Consider the following 27281-nt stretch of genomic DNA (forward strand, 5'->3'; position numbering starts at 1 on the left):
ACTGTGTCCTTGGAACCACAAGTGACCTCTGCAGAGCAGCTACAGTGCTACACATTTTAAATGTACAATCTTAAAATACAGCTAATAACAAGCGTTTTGAGCCGCAAGCCAAAGCACCCCAGGAGTCAGCATGAGTCTCTCCTTGTGAGCGGCACACTAGATGCCAGACCTACTCAGGAAAGGTCTAAGTGACGCTGCACTCTTTTAGGGTGCTGCTCCCTGCCAGTCCAAATATTATGAAAACTGACATCTGAATAGAGCTTTTCAAAGCCCTTTTACCTCGTCACTTAGGTTGCTCTACAACCTTGAGAGCAGATTTTACCCCCATTTTACAGATGAGGAAACTGAGGGAAGCAGCACGTTCCATCACAGCTCATTACACGCTCTCAAAGCCTAGTTAGTGTCTCTGGCTCTACCCCCACTCCACCTGTCAGTGAGTCTAGGCGTGGAAGGAAGCCACGTGTAAGACGCCCGCAAAAGGGAGACTGCGCTGGCGAAGACCCTGGGATGCTCCTGAACCCAGCAAAGATCACATACGATACAATAAGTTGGCCAGCCTCCAGGAGGAAAATTCCAGATAGAAGCTCCACAGTCCCCAAAGGAGGAAGACTGGATTCGTTTCAGTGTCCAGTGACTCTGTCTGTACCTCTTCCCCATGAATAATCAACAGTAGTGGTAACCTGACCAGGGAAGGAGGGAAGGTGGCAGGAAGAGCCCGGGCAACAGCCTTTCAAGGACAGGAACACACAAGGACAGGAACTGGCTGTTCTTGTCCCTGGTCCCAGGAAGAGGAGTCTGGACCTGAAGATGCAGCTTCCGGAGCCGCAAAGCCATGGCATCACGGTTGCGGGGTGGGTTTCAGAAAGCCCCACTGAAATGGTAGATGGGCGACTTCCCTGTCACAGAGCGTCAGATGATGAAAGACATTATTTTAAGCTGTCTTCCTCTCTCAAATGCCATCCTGACACGTAGCCAGATCCCCTTGTTAAATCCACCCTGTGGGTCTGTGTTCCAGAAAAGCTGTGGTACAAAAATGGAAGCCGGGAGCGGGTATGCTAGGCCCAGCTCCAACTCTAGCTTGCTGTGGGATCGTGAGCAACTTTGGACCTCAGGTCTCCTCATCTGAGCAACCGAGGAGTCCAGATATCAGACTGGGGGCCTCATGACCGACCAACATATTCAGAGGCTGAAAATGGGGGAGGGGCCAACCCTTCCCCGAAACCTGTTTTGAAATCATCATTAGCCGCCTTGTGCAGGCGCTGTCCTAGTAACTTTATGTGCTTCATTCCATTTAATCCCTACAGCATACCAACGAGGAAGCTACAGTGATTATCTCTGTTTTACAGAGTGGAAGAGGAGGTTCTGGCAGGTTAAGTTACTTGCACATAGTCAGACATGCTAGCTCATGGCGGAGCTGAATCAGCCCGGCTGGTCTGACTCCAGACCCCAAGCTGTTGAAGGCTCTGCAGAGATGTAGCATCTATCCTGGCTGCTCTCAGAATAGCCACACTGCCTGAAGTCGCAGTCCGACACAAACAAGTCAGGAGCTACTTTCTCAGTCTTCCTACGACCCTGTCTTCCCTTTGGCTCCTGGGGGTTTTCCAGAGTTCAGCCATTGACTCTTTTCTCCACCCCCCTCCATGTGCCCGTGCTCTCCCTGGAAGCTTAGTCTCACCTAGGCCAATGGTATCAACTGTACTTTATACACACGTGTCTCATAATTCTCTCTCTTCCAGGTAGCTCCAGATGAATACCTGTAGCAGCTTGCTGGGTACCCAACTCTCCCCGCTACAGCCTCACTCTCAACAAGTCCAAATTGAGCTGATATTCCCTGCCTCGCCCTCCACCTGCTCCCCCCCCTTTAGAATTTCCTATCTTCTTTTTTTTTTTTTTTTTTGCGGTACGCGGGCCTCTCACTGTTGTGGCCTCTCCCGTTGCGGAGCACAGGCTCCGGACGCGCAGGCTCAGTGGCCATGGCTCACAGGCCCAGTCTCTCTGCGGCACGTGGGATCTTCCCGGACCGGGGCACAAACCCGTGACCCCTGCATCGGCAGGCGGACTCTCAACCACTGCGCCACCAGGGAAGCCCTAGAATTTCCTATCTTGATGAGTGCCATCAACATAGATTATTGCAAAGCCTTCCCGTAGTTTCCCTTGTTCCCATCTCTGCCTCCTCCAAACTCCTCACTGCCTTGTTGCCAAAGTTACCCTTCTAGACCAAGATCTGATCAGTGTTGTTCTATCATAAAACCTTTCCATTCAGATGTCAACTAATAATTATTGAATAAGTACTGAGTTTCACGACCTAGTATCAAGCTTATTCATTCATTCAACAAATAATTACTAAGCACCTTCTATATGGCAGGCACTAGACTGGATGTTTTGAAGAAGACATAGTTCCTCCCTTCTCATAACGGCCAGTGTAGTGGAACGACGTGAAATTAGACATTATATTGGAGTTACCGAGCTCTCACACACTTCATTCTCTCTCTTAATCCTTACCACCCCGCAAGAACGTATTTTACAGATGAGTAAGCCGAGGCTCAGGGTGGCTCACTTTGCCCAAAGTCAAAGAGCTAATAAATGGTGGAATCAGATTTCAAACCCAGGGCCTCTGTGTCTGACAGTTTTTCATCACAGTTGTCCCTCCTCCAGTGACGCCCCAGTGCCTACAACGATATCCTGAACTCCAGAGTGGGTCCTTCAAGGTCCTTCACAGCATGTGCCCAGCCAACAGGTCATACCCATCTCCAGCCACAATCACGCATCCCTCCTTACAGCCACGCACATTTGATTCACGTTCCCAGCAGCCGCCCCGCCCTCTTGTGGTCTTGCCGGTTCCTCTGCCTGTCAAAATCCTCCTGTGTCCTCCCACTTCCTGACACACGTTCACCAACCACGACCACACCTCCCCCACCTTGCCGGTGCCTCTCAGAAGCAGCCTTTATCAGATGTCCTCTCTGGCGTGAATCTTAAGAATGCCACCCTCCGTCCTGAGAGCGGCATTTGTGGGTTGGCCTGGGCTGCTGAGAGAGGCCTTAGGGCAGCTCCCGTTAGAGGCAGCTGTTCAGTGGAGTCGAATCACTGACAGCTTTGGCCAGCACTCCTGGCTTCTAGAGCGTGGAGGGAAATCTGTGGATGGGGGAGCAACTGTCCCAGATATAGCCAGAGTGGAGCAGAGCAGCTGGGGACCGGCTCCTTCCTTTGGCACCTGAGGATGGGCTGGCAAAAAATGAGATAAAATGGAATCATAACATGTATCTGATTAATCCAAAAGAAGGAAGAAAAGAAAAAGGAAGCAAAGAACAGATTCGACAAATAGAAAACAAACAGCACGATGAGAGACTTAAAATCTAATTATATCAATAATCACATTAAATGCAAATGAGCTAAATAACCCAATTAAAGGGCAGAGATGATCCAATTGGATTAAGAAAAACAAGATTCAACTATGTGCTGTCTGTAAGAAATGCCCTTTAAATATAAAGACACAAATAGCCTAAAAGTAAAAAAATGGATAAAGAAATATCAGGCTAATGGTAATCAAAAGAAAGCTGGAGTGGCTATAATAACATCAGACAAAGTAGATTTCAGAACAAAGAATATTACCGGGGATAAAGAAGGTTATTTCATAATGATAAAGTGTCAATTAATCAAGAGAATGTAATTATGTTAAATGTTTATGCACTGAATAATGGAGCTTCAAAATACAAGATAGAACTTTAAGGAGAAGTTGGCAAATCCACAATTATATTTGGGATTTCAACACCCCTCTCTCAATAATTGAAAAAACAAGCAGACAGAACACATGGTATGCCTCAACAAATGTTAGCTACTGTTATCAGTCACAATTCAGTTTGATAAACCTTTATCAAGCATTTCAGAGGAGACCCAGGACCAGAATTCCCAGAGAGGTGTGCAGGTACCAATCAAGAGTGTTACTTAGGCGTCATTATCAGAATCCCTGTGCAGAGGAGAAAAGGTTGTGAATTTATAGGCACAAAGAAATGATAAATCAGACTAGAAGTGTATCATGGTGAAAGGAAGAAAATGGCATACCAGGATAGAAGGCTTTGAGTGCTAAATAGAAGACATCTTGTAATGCTTTATTGGGTTTTGTGACTTTAAAAGCATTTAGCTTAATAGTAATGATATTATTATATTGTTTTAAGATGAAAAATCTTTGCTACAATTTCATAATATTAGGAGTGAAGGTAAGTAAGCTCCTTCATGCAGGCCATATGATAAGCTCAATCCTTTCTGCAGACAGCATGACAGAGAAGGGACGCGAAAGGATTGAGTGACCCTCTCAAAAGAAAAATAGACTTACTGCAAAGAAAAAAAAAAGAGCATTCCTTAGGGAGCCCCAGCCTCTCTGCAGAGATAGACCTGGTTCCCTAGGTTCTCCCCTCCCGGCTCCCTGGCTCCCCCGTGTGGTAGTTTCTGGGTTTAGCCCGTGACGTTGGGAGAAGGGCCGGGGCAGGACCGGTCACAGTCGCTTCCTCCTTTGGAGGGTTCTGGAAAAGCAAGAGCTCCCAGTAGGGTGACACTGTGTGGCTGCGGAGGGCTGGGAGCCAGGAAACTCGGCTCTGCACTCCAGCTGAGTCACTGCTCAGTGGCTGCAGGGGCTGAGGGAGGGGAGTCCAGCGGGGGGGCCCTGCTAAGGGAATGACAGCGGTGGGCTAGGGGTGGAGGTGGGGTGCATAGGCAGAAAGGCAGCAGCGACCTGACCTGTGGGCTGAAACACCAGCAGGCCGGGCTGACCCACCCTGGAAGCCGTCTGTCCCTGTGGTGAATGGGGACAAGGTCTTGAGTCTTTTTATCAACAGAGTAGAGCAATAACTCAGGCCGCAGAAGAGGGGATAATCGTTAAGTCTTGTAGCAACAAGTACCCGCCAAACCACAAAGCTGTAGTGTCCTGGCTTTATATCCAGGAGAGTAATCCATCTTTCTGGTATTGTGGAGAGTAGGCAGAGCCAGACCATGAAGGGTTTTGTGTGCTAATCCAGATTTAGACTGATTTTGAGGGTAACAGGAAGCCGCTGAGGGTTTCCATCACAGGGTGAAACGATAAAAAAAATCCAGTAAGGCTGTTGGAAGCACCAGAGTTGGCCCTGGAATGTCACCCGGTGATACTGACATGCTTTCACATACATCTTCTCACCGGAGCCACACAACCAGCATTTCTCAGAGGAGAAACCTGAGGCTCAGAGAAACTAAGAGGCTTGTTCCCAGTCACACGCCAAGATCGTCATCTACACAAACTGAATTAGAGCCTAGCTCTCCTGTCACTCAGGCCAGGGTTCTTTCTTTTCTTTAAGAAAATATGTATTGCCTTTTAGAAATGTTACACTAGAAACACATGACAGCATCTGGTTATTCAAACAGCCCCGAAGCAAACAGCAAAAGTCGAGAGTTCTCTCATTCTACCCATCACCTCCCACCCCCTCCCAAAGTGAAATCCCTTCGAACAGTTGTCTGGGCGCCCTCCAGGCCCTCACGCTGCATTTAGACACACACGCATACACACATACACACATATGTACAAAGTATAAATGGGCTTGTCCTGCATGTACCACTGGGTGACTTGTCTCTGTTGGCACTATTCCTTGTCAGTACATACAGATCCATCCCTCCTTTGTAAAGCACCTTGGCCTTAGTGCTGGTGGCTGGAACTTCCGTCCCGGCACCCCCGCGGCTCTCACCACTGCTCATGGTGCCCCTTAGGAAGGGGCTGGACCCAGTGCCCTGGTAGTCAGGGCACCAGATGACCAGAGTGCAGCCTCTGTAGAAAAGCATTTCCCACTGAGGGCACCTGAAAAGATTTTAGAACGATGCCTGGCTCCATAACTATGTGTGGAAGGAATCTGAGACAGTCCTTAGGCATACTGTGTTTTTAATTTTAGAGATTAATATTAATTTAATGTGTGTCAGGAAAAAAATCTTAAGTACATCAATGGTGATTGAAGGATTTAAAATTTTTCCTTTAACACAGTTTAAGTTTACTCAAATAAATCTATGTAAAGAGAAATATTAAGTAAATAGTAGCATAGGTGGAATATTGATATGGCCAGAATCTCAAGTGTGGAAAGTGCCCAAGTGAGGTTTGGGAACTGCTGTGGGAGGGGCTGGACTTGGCAGGCGGGGACCTGGGAGCCTGGTTTCTAAATGCTGCTCCTGGGTTCTGGAGGGCCAGGAGGAGGGGATGGAATCGGGGCCTGATGGATGTAAGATTCATTTCCTGGCTGCAAGTGATCTGAGTGGAAGGAAGAGTGCTTATGTTTTGGTCTTGTCATCTGTGCATTCATGTACCAAGAAAAGTGGCACCAAAGGCCTGTGGAACAGAGCTGCCAGGACCCCCCTGGTCTGCCGCGGGTTACGATGAACATCGACAGCTGTGGGCAAGGGCTTCCTCTCTTGGGATCTGCTTCCCCAAAGGCAAGGCAAGGACTGAACCAAACCAGCAGAGGTCTCACTTCATCCCCAGGGCACTGGGGAGCTACTGGGAGTTTTTATTTGTCACAGGGGTGACAGGATAAGAGCACTTTTAGGACCACCTGAAGTATAACATCTTTGGAGCATGCCCCCAAATAAAAGAACTGCAGCTCTTTTGTGATCTTCAGCCAATGGCCAACCATGTCCTCTAGGAAACAGGCTTAAACTGAAGAAGGGATCTGGGGTAGACTTGAAGGGGATTGCTTGGTCAGCATGGGTGCCCAGGAGAAAAACCAGACATCACAGACCTCTGAGATCTCCAAGCAGAGACTGACAAAAACATAGGCAACTCCATCCACTCTTCCTGTTTCTCCACCTGAGAGAGACATGCACGAACCACACACCTTGTGAGTGCAGCTGGGGCTCTGAGCCCATCCCTGCCCCCTCACACGCCCTCCCCTTCCTCCTTCCCCGCCTGTCTGGCATGGCAGAGAGAAGACAGACAGAACCTTGGGATTACTGCTTTTCAAAGGTTGAGGCCAAACACTTACCTACAGGATGATCTCAACTGAAAAATGTATGAATGTACAGGAAGAAAATATAAAAATGTTAACTAACAGTGGTTCCTTCTGGATGGAGGAAGATCAATGATTTTCTTTTTCTTAAAGAACAAAGCGGAGAGACCTCCTAACAGCCATGTGCCTCCAAACTAGCGGAGCTCTGACCAGGGCCCGGGCCACAACAAAGGCCCACCCCCACCCCGAAAACGGCACTTGTACATTTGGTTAGCTCAGACCAGGTGACGAGGTCAAGGTGAACGAAAGCTCCATCCGGGTATGCAACAGAAAATCGAGCCAAGGCAGAAATCAGCACAAAACAAGCTTTTTAGAGAAAGGCGAGTTAGCCTGGAGCAGGGCCCAGGTTTTATTGACAGAAGGCTAGGTCCTGTCCCAGCTGTGCCTGAAGCATGCAGCCAGGCCTGTCCAAGGCAAACACTGCAGCCCAACCCAGCCGGCCCGGGAGCAAACCCCATTCCAGGCTGGCTGCCGGTGGGCGTGCTGCTCTGCTGTACCCACGAGGGACTCTTGGCTTCTTCTATGTGTCCTCTATACTTCAGTGGTGGTTCTGCTCTAGACACAGCCCTGAGTTAGCTTGCCAGAAAATTCCAAGGTTGACTCATCTCTCCAACAGAGGGAAGGGAGTCACTCTGCTTCCAATACTCAGATCTGGAAACACCTGTTCACTGTTGAAATTCTGGGAATGAGACAAGGCATGCAGCAAACCCCAGGCCCTGCTCTGGGGCCTTCCCTCCCACCCATGTGAGAGCTGGCCAAGCCACTCTAGGCAGGGTTGCTCAAACCTCTGCACTGCTCACAGTTAGGGCCGGATGAATCTTTGTTGCGGGGCTGTGGCTTTTCTGTGCAATGGAAGCTGTTTAGCAGCATCCCCGGCCTCTGCCCACTAGGTGCCAGTAGCCTCCTCCAAGCTGTGACAGCCAAAGATGTCTCCAGTAACTACCAAATGTCCCACCTGGTGGAGGGCAGCAAGATCACCCCCTCCCATTTGAGACCTGCTGCTCTAGAGGAAGAAATAGAGACCCAAAGTAGAAATGCAGGATGGAGTGGGGTGAGCGGGCTCTGGGATGGGGGATGGGTAGGCTCGAGGGGAACAGAAAGAAGAGAGACTTGGAAGTTCCCAATGGGAAAGAAAATTGGGAAAATAAAGAGTCGTTTAAATAAGATTTTTGGTAAATGTTGTTATATGGTGTGCTATGTAACTTCCCTCCTCCATCTTCTAAAGAAAACCTTCAGCAAAAATCTGCATCATTCACCAGGGCTTTGGGGGTCAGATTTGTCTCCCTTCCTTTTCTCACTCTGGACAGGGCAAGGCCCTCCCAAGAGGTCTGGTTACATCCAGACTACGTTATAAAGAGTTCCAATTCCAAAGTGTGTGGAGGATGTACATAATTTTTTTCTCATAGTAAATAAACGAGTTACTTTATTCTGTTTACGGATGGAGCATTCCTCCACGATGAACGAAGTTGATCCAAATTTATTGCTTGTCCTTTTTTTTCTTTTTAAATCTTTTTGGCTGCACCGCTCGGCATGTGGGGTCTCACTTCCCTGACCAGGGATCGAACCCGCGCCCCCCTGCGTTGGCAGCGTGGAGTCTTAACCACTGGACCGCCAGGGAAGTCCTATCTTGTGGGCAAACCCCAATCAGCAGTACCCCGAATGACACAGCATCCTTAACCAGGGATAGGTCTATCTCAAGTGCATTTGCAAGACCCACAATACTAGTATGCTCATCTATGGAAACAAATACAGAGTTTCAAAACAATCACCTTTCACTCGATTCATTACAAAACCTGCAAGAGGAGGAACTACTACATAGCTGTCATCAGATTTTAGCACATCCAGATAAATAAATCCTGTGTTATATGAACTATGTACTACATTGTAATCTAGTGACCCAGAGAGTTGAGGGCCTGCATCAATGACCTTATCAATAGCACATTTCTCAGGCAAACTGCATATCTTTATGTCATCTTCTGTGATATAGCCAGGCTACACCACTCAGCATGCCTCTATGGCAATTTCCATTGGCTTTACTGGTAAAAGATCATGGGCCGTTTTCCTTGTGAAAAAAAATGTTGATGATCTACACGGGTTCATCAGATCAATGTACTGGTTTCTTCCTATGCCAAGAAGCCTTAGGCAGGCAGCAGCAGTAAAACTGGGCAATGAATCATAAGTTTTCTCACTGTTCATAATGTCATCCATGATCCCAGGATAATATGGTGGATAATACGAACATGGTGTTATCCTCAGGCCCTTTACCATATCTGATAAATGGCAAGGGTACAGCATGAGATGTTCGCGACTACACAGTTCCCCATAGTACTTGGGTTCACCTTCCTGACATGTTTAAGTATTTCTATATTGTAACTGACTGCGAATAGTGTACAGGACAACCTGCTTCTCGTATTCTCTCTGTGAATTTCCAAGACGCTGCCTCACGTGGACTGGCAGCTTACTCCAGGGGTAGTTGTGCCGGATGTGGAACTCCACGGCTATGTGAATGATGCTGGGAGCGGGGCAGGCAGCAGTGGCCGGGCCCGAGGCTGGAACGATGCCTCCCGCCTGCCCGCTCTCACACTGCGGATGGCCCAGGCCGCCCCACGGCCAGGGTGTCTGAGGGCTCAGTGAGGCCTGGGCCACGGGGCGCGGGAAGCAGTGGAGAGGGGCGGCTCCAAGTCTCTTTCGGATGCACAGAATTTAAAAAATATATTTTTTAGAACGAATTCAATATCATTCTTATAAAAATACACATCATATTTGCTTTCTAGTACTACTTTCCCAGTGGGAGAAAAAGGCCTGGGGAACAGCAGGGAGGCCGGTAGCACCCATGGGTGGACCAGGTGACTGAACATTGTTGAACATGTACATCATGGTCAGAAAAAGCGTGTGGATGGCTAGTCTGGGGACTTGGGACTGGACCCTGATTCCCCCGGCCCACTTGTATTCTCTTGAGGAAATAACCAGTCATTCAGCATCTGTGTTGTCTCTCACAGCACCCAGGGCTTTTCTCTCAGAAACATGGGGTTTAATTAAAGTCTTGCTCCCCTACTTTACTGCATCACTAAGTCCCTGGCATTCCCGGGCCTGGCACATGCTCTACATTCAAAACACATTTGTTAAATTAATAAATGGACGATGTCCTTACACTAAGGATGGACACTCCTTACTTCCTTAACCAGCAACATCTGACCAATACACTAAGGCTTACAGCAAATGTCACCTCCTCTGGGAAGTATTCCCTGATTTCTCCCAACAGAAACAATTGCACCACATACTCAAAACGCTTCATTCATACTTTTATTGAAACATGCATCACACTATATACTATTTGGTTGTATTCTGCCTCCCCTGCCAGCATGTAAGCTCTCTGAGGACCAGAACTATGATGTATCATTTATTATCCCCACTCTTACCAGTGCTTAGCACATAGTAGATAATCAATGTTTCATCAATGCAAGAATTAAAAACAACGCTCTCCTGTCTCCCTCCCAAATCCTCGACATCAAAGGTCAGACACACCCTAGTTCAAGTGGCTTGGCAAAGCCCAGAACCAAGAGCTGCTTTGGGCATTAACTTCCTGGTCCTTTGACACAGGGAAAGAACATTTGCACAGTCCCTCTGAAGTTGATCTGGTCTGGCTGGCTGACTGGCAGGCACGATGATGTGCTGAGAAGCCTCAGCCCCAGCATCCCCACTGCCCCAGGGCTACGAGGCCTCAGAGGATCCTCAGGAGCTTTCTCTGGGACCCCCACCGCTACCCCTACCCATACCCACACCTATGGCTGGAGCCCTAGGCCAAAGCAGGCTCTGTGCTTGGGGTGGACTACAGGGCATTTCTCAATAGTGACAGACTTCCCTGTGTCACCGATTCTGTTCCATCCCCCCAGCCACCTGGAAGAGGGTGTGTGATATTGTGTTTTTTAATAAGAAATATATATTTGGTCTCTGTCTCCTTTCCTGGCACAGGGCTTCCTAAAACGCTTGGAACTTCCTAAGTGAGGAGAGCAACAAAGGTGTTTCTTGTTATGTTAATGAGGTGATCTCGGAGGCCACCTAAGGATGCAGGCTTGTTGCCAGGGAGAACCAACCAAGTGTTGGGGGACTGGAACTTTTAGTCCCAGCCCCTGACCTCTGGGAGGGGAGAGGGGCTGGAGGATCAATCAATCACCGATGGCCAATGATTTAATCAATCATGTCTGTGTCATGAAGCCTCTATAAAAACCCAAAAAGTTGGGGCTTGGAGAGCCTCTGGGTTGGTGAACACGTGGAGGTGCAGGGAGAGTGGCGCCTGGAGAGGGCATGGAAGCTCTGTGTCCCTCCCACACACCTTGCCCTCTGCATCTCTTCCATCTGGCTGTTCCTAAGTTAGATCCTTTTATAATAAACTGATCATCTAGTAGGTAAAATGTTTGAGTTCTGTGAGCTGCTCTAGCAAATTAATTGAACCCAAGGAGGGAGTTGTAGAAGGGGACAACACGGCCTTGCAATTGGTATCTGAAGTGGTGGTGGGGAGGCGCACAGATAGTGCCAGAATTGAGGTGAACTGAAGGACACCCAGTGGGTGTCAGATGATTGCTTTGGTGGTGTGGGACCCTCGCCCCCCACATCAGAATTGGGGGCAGAATCAGAGCGTGTGCTGTGGACCCCATCCAGCCAGAAGGGGACCTCAACATCCAGTGTATGTGGAACACTCATGCCACCTCCTGCTCACCAGAGCTCCTGGGAGGGACAGGGGAGCCCGGGACACCTCGGAGGCTGTTCGCAGCCTGGTCCTTGAGCCCTTGCTGCCTACCTGGCTGAAGGTCAAAGTGAGGGTGCTTTCTGGAGAGGGTCTGTCCCGGGAGGGGCCTTCCTGCTGACTGCAGTCCAGCTGGATCAGGCTGCGGCACTCCGGGTGGCAGGTGAATTTACAGTCTGGAGGGAGAGAACCATAGGGGGATTAGGGGCCAGATAGGAGGCCCAGAGAAATACCCTGGAAGATGGCGTGTATCTCCTGGAGGGAAGAGCACGCAGGAGGGAAGCGGAGGGGGGAGAACACCGTGAGAATGTCACCCGCTCTCTGCGCCACCATGAATGGTGAAGGTGAACAGGTGCTTTAGAGTCTGCAAACTATTTGCACCTCTGTTATTGTGCGTGACCCTGCAACCATTATTACTGCCACTTTATAGACAGGAAACTGGGGACTTAGGGACATTGGTGATTTTCTAAGGGCAGATCATCTGGCTTCTGGCTGGCTCTCTTTCTACTAATTTACGTTAATCACCAGGGGTCACGGATCGTTGGGGAAGGACTTCACTTTTCTGGGCCTTGTTCTGCAGTCTGTAAAATATAGGTACTAAGTGCCCTGCCTAGTGCACAAGGACATTTATAGTTATAGGGGAGAACAGGTCTTAATAAATTAGGGGTGCCTCCAGGGACAAAAGCATTATTATCCACAGGAAGGGCTGTCACCTGTCTCTGACCCTGCCCCATCTAGAAATGTGGGGTGGCTTCTCTAACCCAGCTGACATAGCTTACAGACAACGTCCAAAACTAGGTGCTTCGGGAAAAGCACACGTTTATTTCCTAGACAATGTTCACCTCCACGGAAGTAAGACTTAATGATCAGAGTTGCAAAGAGTCTGGGGACTACCTCGCAGATGGGAAGCTGAGTCTCAGAGAGGTAAAGTTAGGGGCCCAACGACACACAGCTCAGTGGCAGAGCCAAGGCCGCGAGCAGTCTCCAGCTTCCTCAGGGCTCTCTCTGGAGCCTCCTCGGCAGAAGGGAAGTGAAGTTGGAGGGCGCAGGAGGCAGAGAGGCTGGGGCAGGCAAGGGGAGGGGAGTGTGTATGGAGGATGGGAGTGAAGAAAAGGTGGACAGCAAGAGAAATCAACACAAGCCCATCAGCAGGCAACATGCTCAGATTTGAGGTCGGTTCTCACAGAAGTTGCTGGGCCCTCCAGGGTCACCTGTCCCGGAGGTGCCACAGCTCAGCCAGGAGGCCCAGCTGAGGGAGGCTGCCGGAGTCTCCATGAGAAGGCTGCTCGATTGTGATGCCAGGTGCATGGGGATGTGGCAGGGGACACGACAGCCTGGACTTGTTTGTATAACCTGGGGACGAGGGGACAACTTTTGGCTGATAAGGGCTGAGCCTCCTGACACTCTTTTCCTTCCTTTTAACAAGTTCCAAAACCTCGGCACATTGGGACTATCTTTAAAGCTGTGAAGCGCACTCCGTCGTGGGGTGGCGGCAGGGGTGGGTCTCCTCTTCTCCCCACGCTCTCGGGGAGTTTTGGAAAGAGACCCCCACGCTCCCTTCCCTTACATCCCCAAAGATGAGCACCTGGACCACACTCCTTGTACAGGTTTTGCCATTAATGCCTGCAGGGGAGCACCCAGCAAATGTGGGGACATGAAGAGATTCCAGAAGCCTGCAACCTTCTGACTCAGTGGTCTGAAGTCCTGACCACCTTTCTGGGATGGCATTTAGAAGCCCTACTGCTCACCTCCCTCGTGCCTGCAGGTGAGGCCCACGCGACATCCTCTCCTTCACACCCCACCCTCTTCTGGGCATTCCCAGCTCTCCTCCGGAGGAGCTATGCTCTCACCTGGAGAGGGGATGGGTACAGCTCACTCTGAGCCACGCACCGTAACCCCGCCCACGCCCACACACATTCCTGGGCTCCCCCAGTAGGAGATCTCTGCCCGGCACGAGGACGGCCTCACCCCTGGTGGGGGTGAAGGGCACAGGTGGCATGCAGACTGCATCTCCCCTGCCCGCAGTGCCCAGAAATGCCAGAGCTTTGATAAGGGAGCACAGAGGCCAGAGCCCACACAGAGAGGCATTGTCTGGGCTCTGCTCCTGGGACACACCTATCCAGCTCCTGGCCAAGCTCTGAGCGATGAAGAATTCTCCGGGGCTGCCAAGGAGTGGAAACTCGCCAGCTCTACCTCAAGTGAGAGCTGCCACCGGCTCCCAAAGGGGAGAGCGTCTTGAGAAAGGAAGAAGTCTTCCAGTCTCCTATTTCAACTCTGTGTGCTGCAGACACGGGCACTCTGTGTCCACCTGTGCATCTGAATCTCTCCATTTCTGTCTGTCTCTCTGTGCTCTGCCTCTCGCTGACACACATGCGTGCGCGTGTACACGCACACACACACACAGAGCACCAAAACCACAGGAACATTTTTTTTTTTTTTACAGCCTCACGCTGAGCTGGACGGAGCGGAGGAACAGAAGACTCCAAGAGGAGTGGTTTGGGATTTTATAAAAAGCACATTTGAGCACCAATGAGCCTGTCCCATCAGACCATGTAATCTCAGACTGTAGCAAAACCACTGAAGCACGTCTTGATATTTCCTGGCCCCTGGAAATGCTAAGCCCAGGGCTTTTAGGCCAGCAGAGATGAGGTCACAGTCCCCATCCCTTCTCCACACACAGAAGCAAGCCCCCCCAGCCACAACCAGTAGCCTGCAGGCCTCATGTGCTCTGAGTGGGGACATTCATGAGGTTGCCAAGGCAGGGTTGTCTCCACTGGAGCCCAGTGCTTAAACCCCCACAGGCCATCTTTCCCTCAAGATAGGAGGAATGATGGAGACACAAGCACAGAGGGGCCCTTCTCAAAGAGGGAACTGTATGCCAGGATGCAGAGAGGGCTCCTGTGCACTACCCTCAGACCTAGGCTGTACTGGTTTCCTCGCTGCTATAATAAAGCACCACCAACTAGGCGGCTTAAAACTGAAATTATTGGGGCTTCCCTGGTGGCACAGTGGTTGAGAGTCCGCCTGCCGATGCGGGGGACGCGGGTTCGTGCCCCGGTCCGGGAAGATCCCACATGCCGCGGAGCGGCTGGGCCCGTGAGCCATGGCCGCTGAGCCTGCGCATCCAGAGGCTGTGCTCCGCAACGGGAGAGGCCACAACAGTGAGAGGCCCGCGTACTGCAAAAAAAAAACAAAAAAACCCCCTGAAATTATTGTCTCTCAGTTCTGGAGGCCAGAAGTCTGAAATCAAGTTGTCAGCAGGCTCACGCTCCTTCTGGAGCCTGTAGGAGGATCGTTTCTTGCCTCTTCCCAGCTTCTGGTGGTTTGCTGGCAGTCTTTGGTTGTCCTCGGCTGGCAGCTGCACCACTCCCATCTCCATGGCCTTCTCCCTGTATGCCGGTGTCTTCACATGGTCATCCTCACGTGCCACCAGTCATATTGAATTAGGGGGCCATCCTACTCTAGTGCAACCTTTTCTTAACTAATTACATCTGCAACTACCTTGTTTCCAAACAAGGTCACATTCTGATGTACTGGGGGTTAGAACTTCGACATATTTTTTTTTTGCGAGGGGGGGGGATACAATTCGACCCATAACACAGACCCTGGGTCATATTGGGAACCCAGAGCCCTTAGTCTCGAACGGATGTGGGTTTCTCATGGACACCATCTCCAGAGGTCAGCAGCAGACTGGCAGAGGAAGGAGGCCAGGAAGTGCTGAGCTGAGGCCAGGACCACCTCCCTACTTCTACTAGCCCTGCTCCTGGCCTTCTCGGTCCCTGAAGGTCACCACCAAAGGCACCATCTCGAACAAGGAGGTCAGGCCCAGAGGCCATGGCAACCTATGTCCAAAGATACAGTCTTTCTTCCACTTCAGCCCAGAGGAGGTGAATTCAGCAGATGGAACTGTGCTAGGAGATTGTTTTCCAAAATGCAAAAGCTACAAACCTCCCCTTAGTCCCCAGGGCTGCCCTAGTTAGTTCCTGCCTGACCCCAGTTGCCAAATGCACACACACACACACACACACACACACACACACACAGGCACACAAAGAGGCTAATTTTTCTGAACCAGAGGCATTCTGTTGATAAGGAACCCTTAAGGCCCTTTCACCCCAGGGTTGTATGCAAGATCCCAAGATAGTGTGGCCCTCTCCACTTCACTCTCCCCCTCCTCCAGCTGAAGCCAGGATGTGGGGTGAGGATGGGGCAGGTTCCCAGGATTCAGAGCCTGGGTTACAATGAGCTCATAGGCCTCCCTTGCGGTCATTCCCAGGTCAGTGAAGAGCAGCTTCTCACCCTGCATGGCCAAAGCCACTACTGAGGCCCAAGGGGAAGCATGACAGCCTCTGAATCCAGGAGCCCTGTGTCCATGCTCTGGGTACCCCAGGCCTTCTTGGACAAGGTCAACCTCAGAACAAACTTACCACTTCCCCCGTTCCCCCTCAGGACCTGGCCTGTGCTACGGGAAAATGGAAAGAGGATGGACTTGGGAGGAAGGCCTGGCCTCCACTCACTGCTCAACCAGCTTTGTGACCTTGGGTAAGTTATTGAACTCCTCGGATCATTGATTTACTCGGCTATATAGTGGGAATAATAGCCTGTTCATAGGGCTGCCATGAGGATTAAATGGGGTCCATGAGGTAAAGCACTGCACAGGAGGCCTGGGAACAGAGGCCCCCAGTTAATGTTCCATCCCACCTCTCCCAACACTACTCTGCGGTGTGGATTCCTTCCCGCCCCACCGAGCTGCTGGTGGGTCATCTGTAGTCTCACCAGCTCCCCCTAGCTAGCCGTTTCCAAACCAAGCACACAAATAGATCAGTTTTAAAATAATTTTGTTCTTAGGCACTACAGAGAAATCTGAAAAAGCACATAATGGAAAAGAATATGAAAAAGAATGTATACATATATATATATATATATATATATAACTGAATCACTTTGCTGTACAGCAGAAATTAACACAACACTGTAAATCAACTATACTTCAATAAAATAAATTTTTTTTTTTTTTTTTTGGCGGTATGTGGGCCTCTCACTGTTGTGGCCTCTCCGGTTGCAGAGCACAGGCTCTGGACACGCAGGCTCAGCAGCCATGGTTCACGGGCCCAGCCACTCCGCGGCATGTGGGATCTTCCCGGACCGGGGCACGAACCCGTGTCTCCTGCATCGGCAGGCGGACTCTCAACCACTGCGCCACCAGGGAAGCCCAATAAAATAAATTTTTAAAAAATTAAAAAAGAGACTTCCCTGGTGGTCCAGTGGTTAAGACTCACGTTCCCAATGTAGGGGATCCAGGTTCGATCCCTGGTAAGGGAACTAGATCCCACATGCCACAACTAAAGATCCCGCATGCCACAACTAAAGATCCCGCATGCCACAATGAAGATCCTGCATGCCACAACTAAAGATCCCACATGCCACAATGAAGATCCTGCCGCAACTAAGACTCAGAGCAGCCAAATTAATTAATTAATTACTTAAAATAAATTAAAAAACAAACAAACAAAAACCACTATCACCACCACCACACACACAAAAAAGTGTATTGGAAAATTACAATGTTACAAAAGTTTTTAAAAAGCATGAGTAAGGTCTTTCCGAGCAAGTCAGTGGGAACAGTCCTCAGTCTTGCCTTGGCTCCCTTCTCAGATATTTCTTCAAGAGTCCTCTATTCTTGTGCTGGGGGTCCCTCCACTCAAGACCAACCATGTCCACTCAGAGACCACCTAGAATGCTCTCTGTGCCTGTCTGTCCCAGGCCGGCCCAGCCCTGCTTCACCACCTGCAGCCCCACTGCACCCAGCAACCTCGACACCCCCTGCTCCCCCAGCCAGAAGCACCTCTCTCCACATGGGTCCAAGATTTCCCCTCGGACCTCAGGCCTTCTAGTGTCCTCTGCGACCACACGCCCCTCTAAGCCCCCAGGGCTGCAGCTCCTGAAGTCCACCCTTTCCCAGCCCTTTGCTCTGGACCCTGCTCAGTGTTCAAGAGGACCAGCCACTATTAAGCATTTGGAAGGGGGTTAGTATGAATTGGTTGAGTGAACAGAGGCAGGAATGAATGGTCTTCTGCCTTTTGCTGAAGTGGAGAGACCAGAGTGTGAGTGCTGACCTACCCCTAGGCTAGTGTCCTAACTCCTGCGTGCCTCAGCTTCCTCTCTAAATGGAGCCGATGGCAGTACTTGCCTCACAGGGTTGCTAAGAGCATTAGATGAGGTAATTACGTAAATCATAACACAACACCTGATACAAACTAAGAGATCAATAAATACTAGCTATTCATACTAACTGGCTAAAATCCTAGTCAATCTCACCAGTAGCCACAGCATCTGGCATCCTCATCCCGGAAGCCCGTCTGTGCACATCCCATCACTGCCCATTGACCTTTCTCCAGACCTCCACTGAGTCCTGATAAAAAAGGCTCTGATGCATCCTCAGACCCCATTGAGCCCCTCTCCCCAGTCTGAGGAAGGGAGGCCCCTGGTCTCGGCTCCCTGCAGAGGTGAGGTGCCAGGTGTGTATGCAGCCAGGTGAGGGGCAACTCTCCCCCACCTCGGAGAGGCACCTTTGCCCACCTGGGATGTCTCTCCTCTCTGCCTTCCTACCCATCCCCTCCAATACTTGAACTTCTAAAATCTTGCTCTAGTTTCAGAAAAGAAAATTGTTAACCAAAATTGATAACTTCCAGTATTAAAGAGGATGTGGCTAAATGAGAAGGTTCTTGCCTTATTGGTGGTACCAATTTCCTGCAGGAATTTATCCTCAGTGTGTATTTATTTGTATCTAAATACATCTCCACTAAAAGGTTCATCACACAGTTATTTATGGCAACAAAATACTAGAAATACTGCACACCCATCTACAGGGGGCCAGCTACAATTATGGTATATTTAGCCATTATATAAGATGATGTAGATTGGTCAACTTGGAAAGATGTCCACAAGCATATTACTGAAAGAGAAAAAGGCTGTGTTTCGTGATCCTAATTATATAAAAACATACACATACTTACATATATATTATGCATAGAGAGAAATTTGGAAGGCAGGTGATATGCTTGCTCTGAGTAATGGGATTTCAAGTGTTTTTCCTCTCTTTATAGTCTAAATTTTTATAATATATTGTTTTTTTAAAATTTATTTTTGGCTGCACTGGGTCTTCATTGCTGCACGCGGACTTTCTATAGTTGTGGCGAGCGGGGGCTACTCTTCATTGCAGTGTGCGGGCTTCTCATTGTGGTGGCTTCTCTTGTTGCAGAGCACGGGCTCTAGGCACGCGTGCTTCAGAAGTCATGGCTCATGGGTTCTAGAGCGCAGGCTCAGTAGTTGTGGCGCACGGGCTTAGTTGCTCTGCGGCATGTGGGATCTTCCCGGACCAGGGCTCGAACCCGTGTCCCCTGCATTGGCAGGTGGATTCTTACCACTGTGCCACCAGGGGAGTCCTAATAAATATTTATTCTTTATAATTTTATAATGAATATATATTCTTTACTAATATATATTTTATAATGAATATATATTCTTTTATAATGAATATATATTCTTTACTAAAGGTACAAAGAAAAATCATGAACCCACATTGTGGTGACAGCGGCTACCATTATTCACTACCTACAATGTGTTAGACAGCTTATATACATGACTTCACGTTATCAGTACTATGCCTGTATGACATGTTTCTACCCCTGTTTTTTAAAAAGCAGACTTTATTTTTTAGAGCAAAACTGAGCAGAAGTATAGAGAGAGTTCCTGTATACCCTCTGCCCCCCCACCACGTGCACAGCCTCCCCCTGTACCAACATTTCCCATCCGAGTGGCACATTTTTCTGATGAGCTTACACTGACCTGTCGCTATCGCCTGAAGTCCATCATTTACATTAGGGTTCACTCCTGGTGTTGTACATTCTATGGGTTTGGACAAATATATAATGACATGTATCCACCATTTGGTATCACACAGCATAGTTTCACTGCCCTAAGTATCTCTGTGCGCTATTCATCCCTCTCACCCCACTAAAGCCTTGGTAACCAGTGATTTTTTTACTCTCTCCATAGTTTTGTCTTTTCCAGAATGTCACATAGTTGGAATCATACACTATGTAGCCTTTTCAGATTGTCTTCTTTCACTTAGGAATACGCATTTAAGGTAACTCCATATCTCTTCATGACTTGAGAGCTCACTTCTTTTCAGTTCTGAATATTATTCCAGTGTCTGGATGGACCACAGTTTATTTACGCATTCATCTATGAAGGACATCTTGGTTGCTTCCAAGAGCGGGCGATTATGGATAAAGCTGCTGTAAACACCTGCATGCAGGTTTTCACGTGGATGTAGGTTTCCAGTTCCATTCTTCTACTCCTATTTTAGAGATGAGGAAACTAAGGCTTGGAAAGGTTAAGAGACTTGTCGAGAGCCACACGGCTGGTGAGTGGCAGAATTGCGAAGGGAAATCTATCACACGTGGCTGCTTCTCAATAGCCCTGTTTTCTGGGAAACCATCTCCTCCGTTTGGTCCTGGTCCTCCCTACCATGCACTATTTGAGGCCAGGGATGGGCTTTATTAGGGATGGGGGTTAGGGGGCCCAAGGCCGGAAGAGAGCATGGGTCAGAGGGATTTGGGCAAGGAGTGCTTTCTCCTCGGCCCAGCAGGTAACAGCAAGAACGTCCCTCCCCAAGGCCTCTGCCTCATTCTGAGAAGTGCCAGTTCACAGCTTGAGTCCCAGCTCAGCCAAGCCACTCGGCCTGGGAGAACCCACATGGGCTGTCTGCCTGCTCTGGACTGGTCCTCCATCCATGGCCCCTTCATCTCTGGGAGACTATGAACTACTTGGGCAGCAGTCGGAGGTTCTTGCGCTGAGCTCCTCAGAGCACCAGAAAGGCCAGCTCTTCAGTCAAGGTCAAGCGCCACAAGTAGTGGGCGCTCAGCCTTCCCCACGCAGAGGCCCAGCCTCTGCAACTCTGCTCCCCGTGACACCCAAACAGAGCCACCTGCCCCATCGCGTGGAGAGATGAGGATGGTGGGAGAGTTCAGAATGCACAGAGGCTCCGAGCACCAAAATGCACCCACTTGGCATCTGTCAAGTCAGGCATCCTCAGACAGGCCGTGTGGCCCCTGAAGCACACTGTTTAATGTGCATGATAGAGGTCTTTTAGAAAGGGTGCAAGTGGCAAAACACTAAATCAGGAGCTTCGGAGTACACAGAATCTGGCCTCCAGGGCCACACAGATCAGGGTTTGAATGCAAGCCCTGTTTCTAATTGGGTATGAGATGCCTGGACAATTTACTTAACTTAGTAAAATATGGAATCTATTTTCAGCCTCAATTTCCTCATCTGCAAAATGGAAGTAATGATATCTTCCTTGCCAGCGGATGTGTTGCCAAAGTTAGAGAGAGTGAATGTGAAGTATCCAACAGTGCCTGCACCAGATGGTAGCTGTCACTTTCAACCCTGGGACTCCTGAGTCTGGGTAGCCGGATTCCTGTCGACTTAGCATGTGATGCTAGCCCTCAAATCTCTCAGTTTGGGGTCCTCTTCCAACGTATTAACTAAGAAGAATCATGAACTTTCTTGCTCACCTAAGTTCCTCCTACCTGCCCCTACCTGCCTCCAGCCCTGCCTTTGATGGCCCAGGGGAGTGAGGCAGAGACACAAGAGGATGAGTCATGCTGGAGGGAGGGAAGGTAGACAGACGGATTCGTCAAGCTTGGAGGGCTGTGGCCATTGCCAAAATCAACACAATCTATACATTTTTCATACTCCTGGTTAAACTTCTAGTGAGGCTGGCAGCAAGAGAATGGAAACTCCCCACTCCTGGGGTCAGACATCCAGCTCAGGACATCTGCATCTTTATGTTTCCAGGAAGGAGCCTGAACCCCAGATCTAGGGAGACCATATAATGTAGTTCATTGTTTCAGAGGACAGGCCAACCCTGAGGGCACCCAGCACCCCGAACCCCAGCCTGGAGGGCCTGGAGACACACAACTGCCCCTGCGCACACTTCACACACACACACACACACACACACACACACACACACACACACACACACACACAACAGACTGTGACAGAAGGCAGGCCAGGAAGCCAACAGGAAGGGTCAATGTTATGGTAGAGGAGTGGCCTGGAAGCCAGGCCCATGTCCCGGGTCAGAGAAGCCAGCCTTCCTGTGGACGGCTGGACTCACCGGGGTGTCGTCTTTGTGCAAAGAGCCGCAAGGGAATGCTGCTGAACGCGCTCAAGTCTTGATCAGATGTTGGGTCCCCAGGTAAAATGGAGGGCGGGGATGGGTGGGCTTTATGGGAAGCAGGCGCCCAGCTCAGGCAGGTCGAGGGAGAAAGTGCTCCGGGGAGGGTGGTGCTGAGGAGCCTTGAATGAATTGAGGACATGAGGCCACCCTGAGACCTTGGGCCACACTCTCTCACAAAATCACCTAACAGCATTGCGTGTGGCAGGGCTGGAGGGGTGACATGCACTTTCAAGCCACCCTTTTGTACTCAAGGGAAAGGCAAAAGGTCCTGCGGAGTTGTTGCTCAGGGGCCAAAGCAGGTATTAAAATTCTTCCTGGGGCCTTGGTCCCTGGATCTAAAGGGTCCGTTCTTTATTCCCTGAGCCTGGCTTCTTGGTGGTCACATTTCTAAGCAGGCCAGATGTGACCCCTGCACCCTCTTCCCAAACTTGGCGCACGAGCTGGCCTGCAGAGGCACGATCCTGCCCCACGGGGGTGGGTGTGCCTCTCGGGCAGGCCCATTACTCATCTGTCTCCAACACAACCACACACCCCTAGGCTGAAAGCACCAACAAAGGGAAGCCACTGCGGTCATGCCAGGCCAAAAGTATTGGGTGGGGGAGAAAATAGGGATAGGCGAGTCTGCCGGCCCTCAGTGCAAGGGGCTGGGGGAGGGAGGGAGGGCAGGACAGTTCCCGGCAAGTTCAGATGGATGATGCAGGGAGCAAAGGAAGTGTCAGGTGTGTCTGCCCTGTGACCAGCGAGGCAGGGGACAGGGCCTGACCCCAGGGCACCTTCCCGTGTGGTCTGTTTCATGCCACTTCACTCTTTGGGGGCGCTACACCCTGAACCATGCCCCTCACCCTGTCTTGTGTGGATGTGTATATATGTTTAAAACTATAAACAAAATTAATAGGGTTGGGCTTCCCTGGTGGTGCAGTGGTTGAGAGTCCGCCTGCCAATGCAGGGGACACAGGTTCGTGCCCCGGTCCGGGAAGATCCCACATGCCGCGGAGCGGCTGGGCCCGTGAGCCATGGCCGCTGAGCCTGCGCGTCCGGAGCCTGTGCTCCGCAACGGGAGAGGCCACAACAGTGAGAGGCCCGCGTACCGCAAAAAAAAAAAAAAAAAAATTAATAGGGTTGAATCTACTTTTAACAATTCATGCTTCCACTTTAGATAGTATTAACTAACTCCCTGCCAGGACTACGCTAGAACTCTCCCTCCTGTCAACGCTGCCCACACGCCCTGATTTTCACTCTATTATATTATTTACACTTCCAATGTTTATGATATTTACATTCTGTTGTAACTATAAATTGCATGGTTGTCTAAAATTAACTCTACTTTTAAATTAATTCCATTTTTTTACAACAGCAAAACTATTTGTAATTTTAATTATTCTTTTAGTTGACTGAAATTTTGGGTATTATATTTTATATGCCTTATGTCTGCCAATGATGCTTCAAGCACCTTAAAGAGATGTGCCCCATTTTATTGTCATTTTGATACTGTGGTGCTGGGGCCTTATGCATGAAAATGATCAGGAGATGTGGATGGAGAAAATAGAGATACGCGAGTCTGCAGGCCCTCAGTGCAATATTACAGAGCATCTCTGAAAAGCTCCCCTTGGCCGATAGTGGTAGCAGGCAACAGATTTTGGAAAAATGTACAAGTAAATGACATGAGGTGGGGTCCAGGGTGGGAAAGCCAAATGAACCTCATTCCTCACATGCAAGTGTCTGTAGGAGACCTGTCATCTGGACCCTCTGACACCACATCCAAAAAGGTCCAAGTTGTATTTAGGGTGTGACCATGAAGATAGAAGTGCAAAGACATGGCACAATATTTGAACAGGGACAATTAAAGTATGTGCACCCACCGGGACACACATACTCAGAGAGAGAGAGTTAAACCTTTTTATGACAATTATGTCTCTTATCTTTCCACACCTACCTAATTACTAGTCAGTTTTTCATGTGTGCAAGCATGCATCCACTCAACATGTATTTATTGGGGGCCTACCAGAGGTCAAGTACTGTTCCAAAGGACAGCCGGTTATATCCAAAGGCTTGTGTAAACGGAACAAGTGGATGAAAGGAATATATATATATATACACACACACACACACATATATACATATATGTCTATATATACTCAAAGTTATATATTTTAATACAGATATTAAAATCCTGTTTTTTTTTTTTTTTTTTTTTTTTTTTTTTTTTTTTTTTTTATGCGTTACGCGGGCCTCTCACTGTTGTGGCCTCTCCCGTTGCGGAGGACAGGCTCCGGACGCGCAGGCTCAGCGGCCATGGCTCACGGGCCCAGCCGCTCCGCGGCATGTGGGATCCTCCCAGACCGGGGCACGAACCCGTGTCCCCTGCATCGGCAGGCGGACTCTCAACCACTGCGCCACCAGGGAAGCCCTAAAATCCTGTTTTGATTGTCACCACAGGAAAAGATAAATCCTATTGCCAGAGTACCTTAAGAAAAAATATTTTAAAACACTATAGACAGCCATAAAAAAGAATGAAATAATGCCATTTACAGCAACATGGATGGACCCAGAGATTGTCATACTGAGTGAATAAGTCAGACAGAGAAAGACAAATACCATATGATATCGCTTATAGGTGGAATCTAAAAAATATGATACAAATGAACTTATTTACGAAAGAGAAATAGAGTCACAGATGTAGAAAACAAACTTATGGTTACCAGGGGGGAAAGCGGAGGGGGGGTTGGCAGGGAAGAGGGATAAATTGGGAGAGTGGGACTGACATATACGCACTGCTATATATAAAATAGATAACTAATAAGGACCTACTGTATAGCACAGGGAACTCTACTCAATACTCTGTAATGACCTATATGGGAAAAGAATCTAAAAAAGAGTGGATGTATGTATATCTATAACTGATTCACTTTGCTGTGCACCTGAAACTAACACAACACTGTAAATCAACTATACTCCAATAGAAATTAAAAAAATAAAATAAAACACTGTAGACAGTTGGGTTTAAGGGAATTTTACAAACAGCAACAAGCCCATGAAAACTAAGGCCAGTGTGGAGCTGCCAGATGCCCTCTTGGCTCAGGTCACCTCAGAAGGGGCATCTGCTCCCTCTAAGCATGTGTCACTCCGCTCTGGGTGTAGGAGAGACAAAGCAGGTGGGGTCCCCCTCTCCAGGGCTCAGAGCCCCCTGCACCCATCCCTGGGGCCCCTGAGGAGACACGCGGAGGAATCTGGGCAGCTGGCAGAGAAAGGACGTGGGCCTAGTAGTGAGGGGCAGAGGTGGAGTGAGGAACGTGAAGGCTTTTTTTGGTTTTTAGCTTTTGTTTTTAAAGCAAACACCATCTTAGAGAGGGGGCAAAGGGTTGCCTAGCCTCTTGCTAAGCTTGAGTATATTTTTGGTAGTGTTCCACAGACCCCAAAGATAAGGACAGCCAAATAGTTTTGCAAGAAGTCCCACCTCGGCATCTGCAGACCACAGGGCAGGGGATGAAGCTTCGACAGGTGTGCAGATGTGAATGCACACACAGGTGCATGCGCACAGGTACGCCCGATCCGAGTGCCGGGAGGTCACAAGAGGCCAGGAGCAGAGAGGTTCAGTCCTTTATGGGACAGCCAGGCTGCTGCATCCAACTGGTTTTTCCACACCTGCTCTGATGTCATTTGATTTCAGAGTGCCAATCATCAATTGACCATCAACCAACCGGGTGAAAGGAGACTTTTGCAGGAGGAGAAAAGTAAATAGATTACGTCTGAGGCCTTCTCTGCAGAAGACATACAAAGGCTTCTTTACAGCTGTATCCCTGTAGCCAGGACCACCAGAGACTTCTGGAGAGAGCCAGGCCTGTATCCCAATGACCCCCGAGCAGCCTTTTAAAATGACATACGACTTGCTCCTTGCCAGCATGCTTGCTTAGCTCCTAATGACGCCCGGTGGGCTAATCCAACCCCTGCCTGTTAATTAAGTGACATAGTAAACTCAATGATGGGAATTTTTCCAGAGAATGTGTTTAAGAGTTTTGTGCTCCTCCTCTATTTCTGCCTGGGCAAACCTTCAAACCCTATCTCTTTCATTGAGACGTGGGAGGCCTACCTTGGCCCAGGTAAGACAGAAGAGCAGACAGCGTGCTGGGGGCTTGCACGGATGACCCAGTGTGAGCCATCATTAAAAGTCTTTCTGGGGGGCTTCCCTGGTGGCGCAGTGGTTGAGAGTCCGCCTGCCGATGCAGGGGACACGGGTTCGTGCCCCGGTCCGGGAAGATCCCACATGCCGCGGAGCGGCTGGGCCCGTGAGCCATGGCCGCTGAGCCTACGCGTCCGGAGCCTGTGCTCCGCAACGGGAGAGGCCACAACGGTGAGAGGCCCGCGTACCGCAAAAAAAAAAAAAAAAAAAAGTCTTTCTGGGAGCAGTTGCCGACGAGGGGCCTGCTCAGTGACCAGCATCATGTCGGATGGTTTCCGTCAATGTCACGTTTAACACACAACACCTGCTTGAGATGGGGATTCTTTGCTCCATTTTACAATGGGAAGAACTAAGGCTCAGAGAGGTTAATCTGTACAAGGAAGGCCCTACCACCTGGCATCCACAGTCCAGGCTCAAGTTGCTCTGGCTCATTTGCAGCAACATGGATGGGCCTAGATATTATCATACTAAGTGAAGTAAGTCAGAAAAGAGAAAGACAAATACCGTATGATATCACTTATATGTGGAATCTAAAATACGACACAAATGAATATATCTATGAAACAAAAATAGACTCACAAATATAGAGAACAGACTTGTGGTTGCCAAGGGGGAGGGAAGGTGAGGGAGGGAAGGATTGGGAGTTTGGGGTTAGCAGGTGCAAACTAGTATATATGGAATAGATAAACAACAAGGTCCTACTGTAGAGCACAGGGAACTATATTCAATATCCTGTGATAAACCATAATGGAAAAGAATATGAAAAAGAATACATATACATAACTGAGTCACTTTGCTGTACAGCAGAAATTAAACACAACATTGTAAATCAACTATACTTCAATAAAATGTTTTTAAAAATTTGACCTGGCTCCAAGCCCATTCTCTTAAATGCTACATTACAGGTCACTCACAGAGCTACTGCAGAGTCCACAGTCCACAGCCTACCACTCCCATCATCTTTGAGCATCCTGTCTCGCCCCTCCTCTTCCAATCAGTTCAACCCAAATGCTAACACAAGTTAAACGAGCAGAGGCTGCGGTGCAGTATTTACCCAGACCTTAATGCTGCCACTCCAGGCCTGATTGATTTCATTAA

At 49.2% G+C, this 27281-nt stretch overlaps 1 protein-coding gene across 2 annotated transcripts in view; it reads right to left on the bottom strand.

The window, feature by feature from the left end:
• Nucleotides 1-27281, bottom strand: part of RASSF5 (Ras association domain family member 5) — a 71682-nt gene that overhangs the window by 31799 nt on the left and 12602 nt on the right. For both annotated transcript variants that reach the window (XM_032624205.1, XM_032624195.1), the window contains exon 2: nucleotides 11809-11930. In XM_032624205.1, the coding sequence (XP_032480096.1) occupies nucleotides 11809-11930 (122 nt within the window). The remainder of the gene's footprint in view (nucleotides 1-11808; nucleotides 11931-27281) is intronic.

Source organism: Phocoena sinus, chromosome 1 (assembly GCF_008692025.1).
Source record: "Phocoena sinus isolate mPhoSin1 chromosome 1, mPhoSin1.pri, whole genome shotgun sequence".
Lineage (NCBI taxonomy): Eukaryota > Metazoa > Chordata > Mammalia > Artiodactyla > Phocoenidae > Phocoena > Phocoena sinus.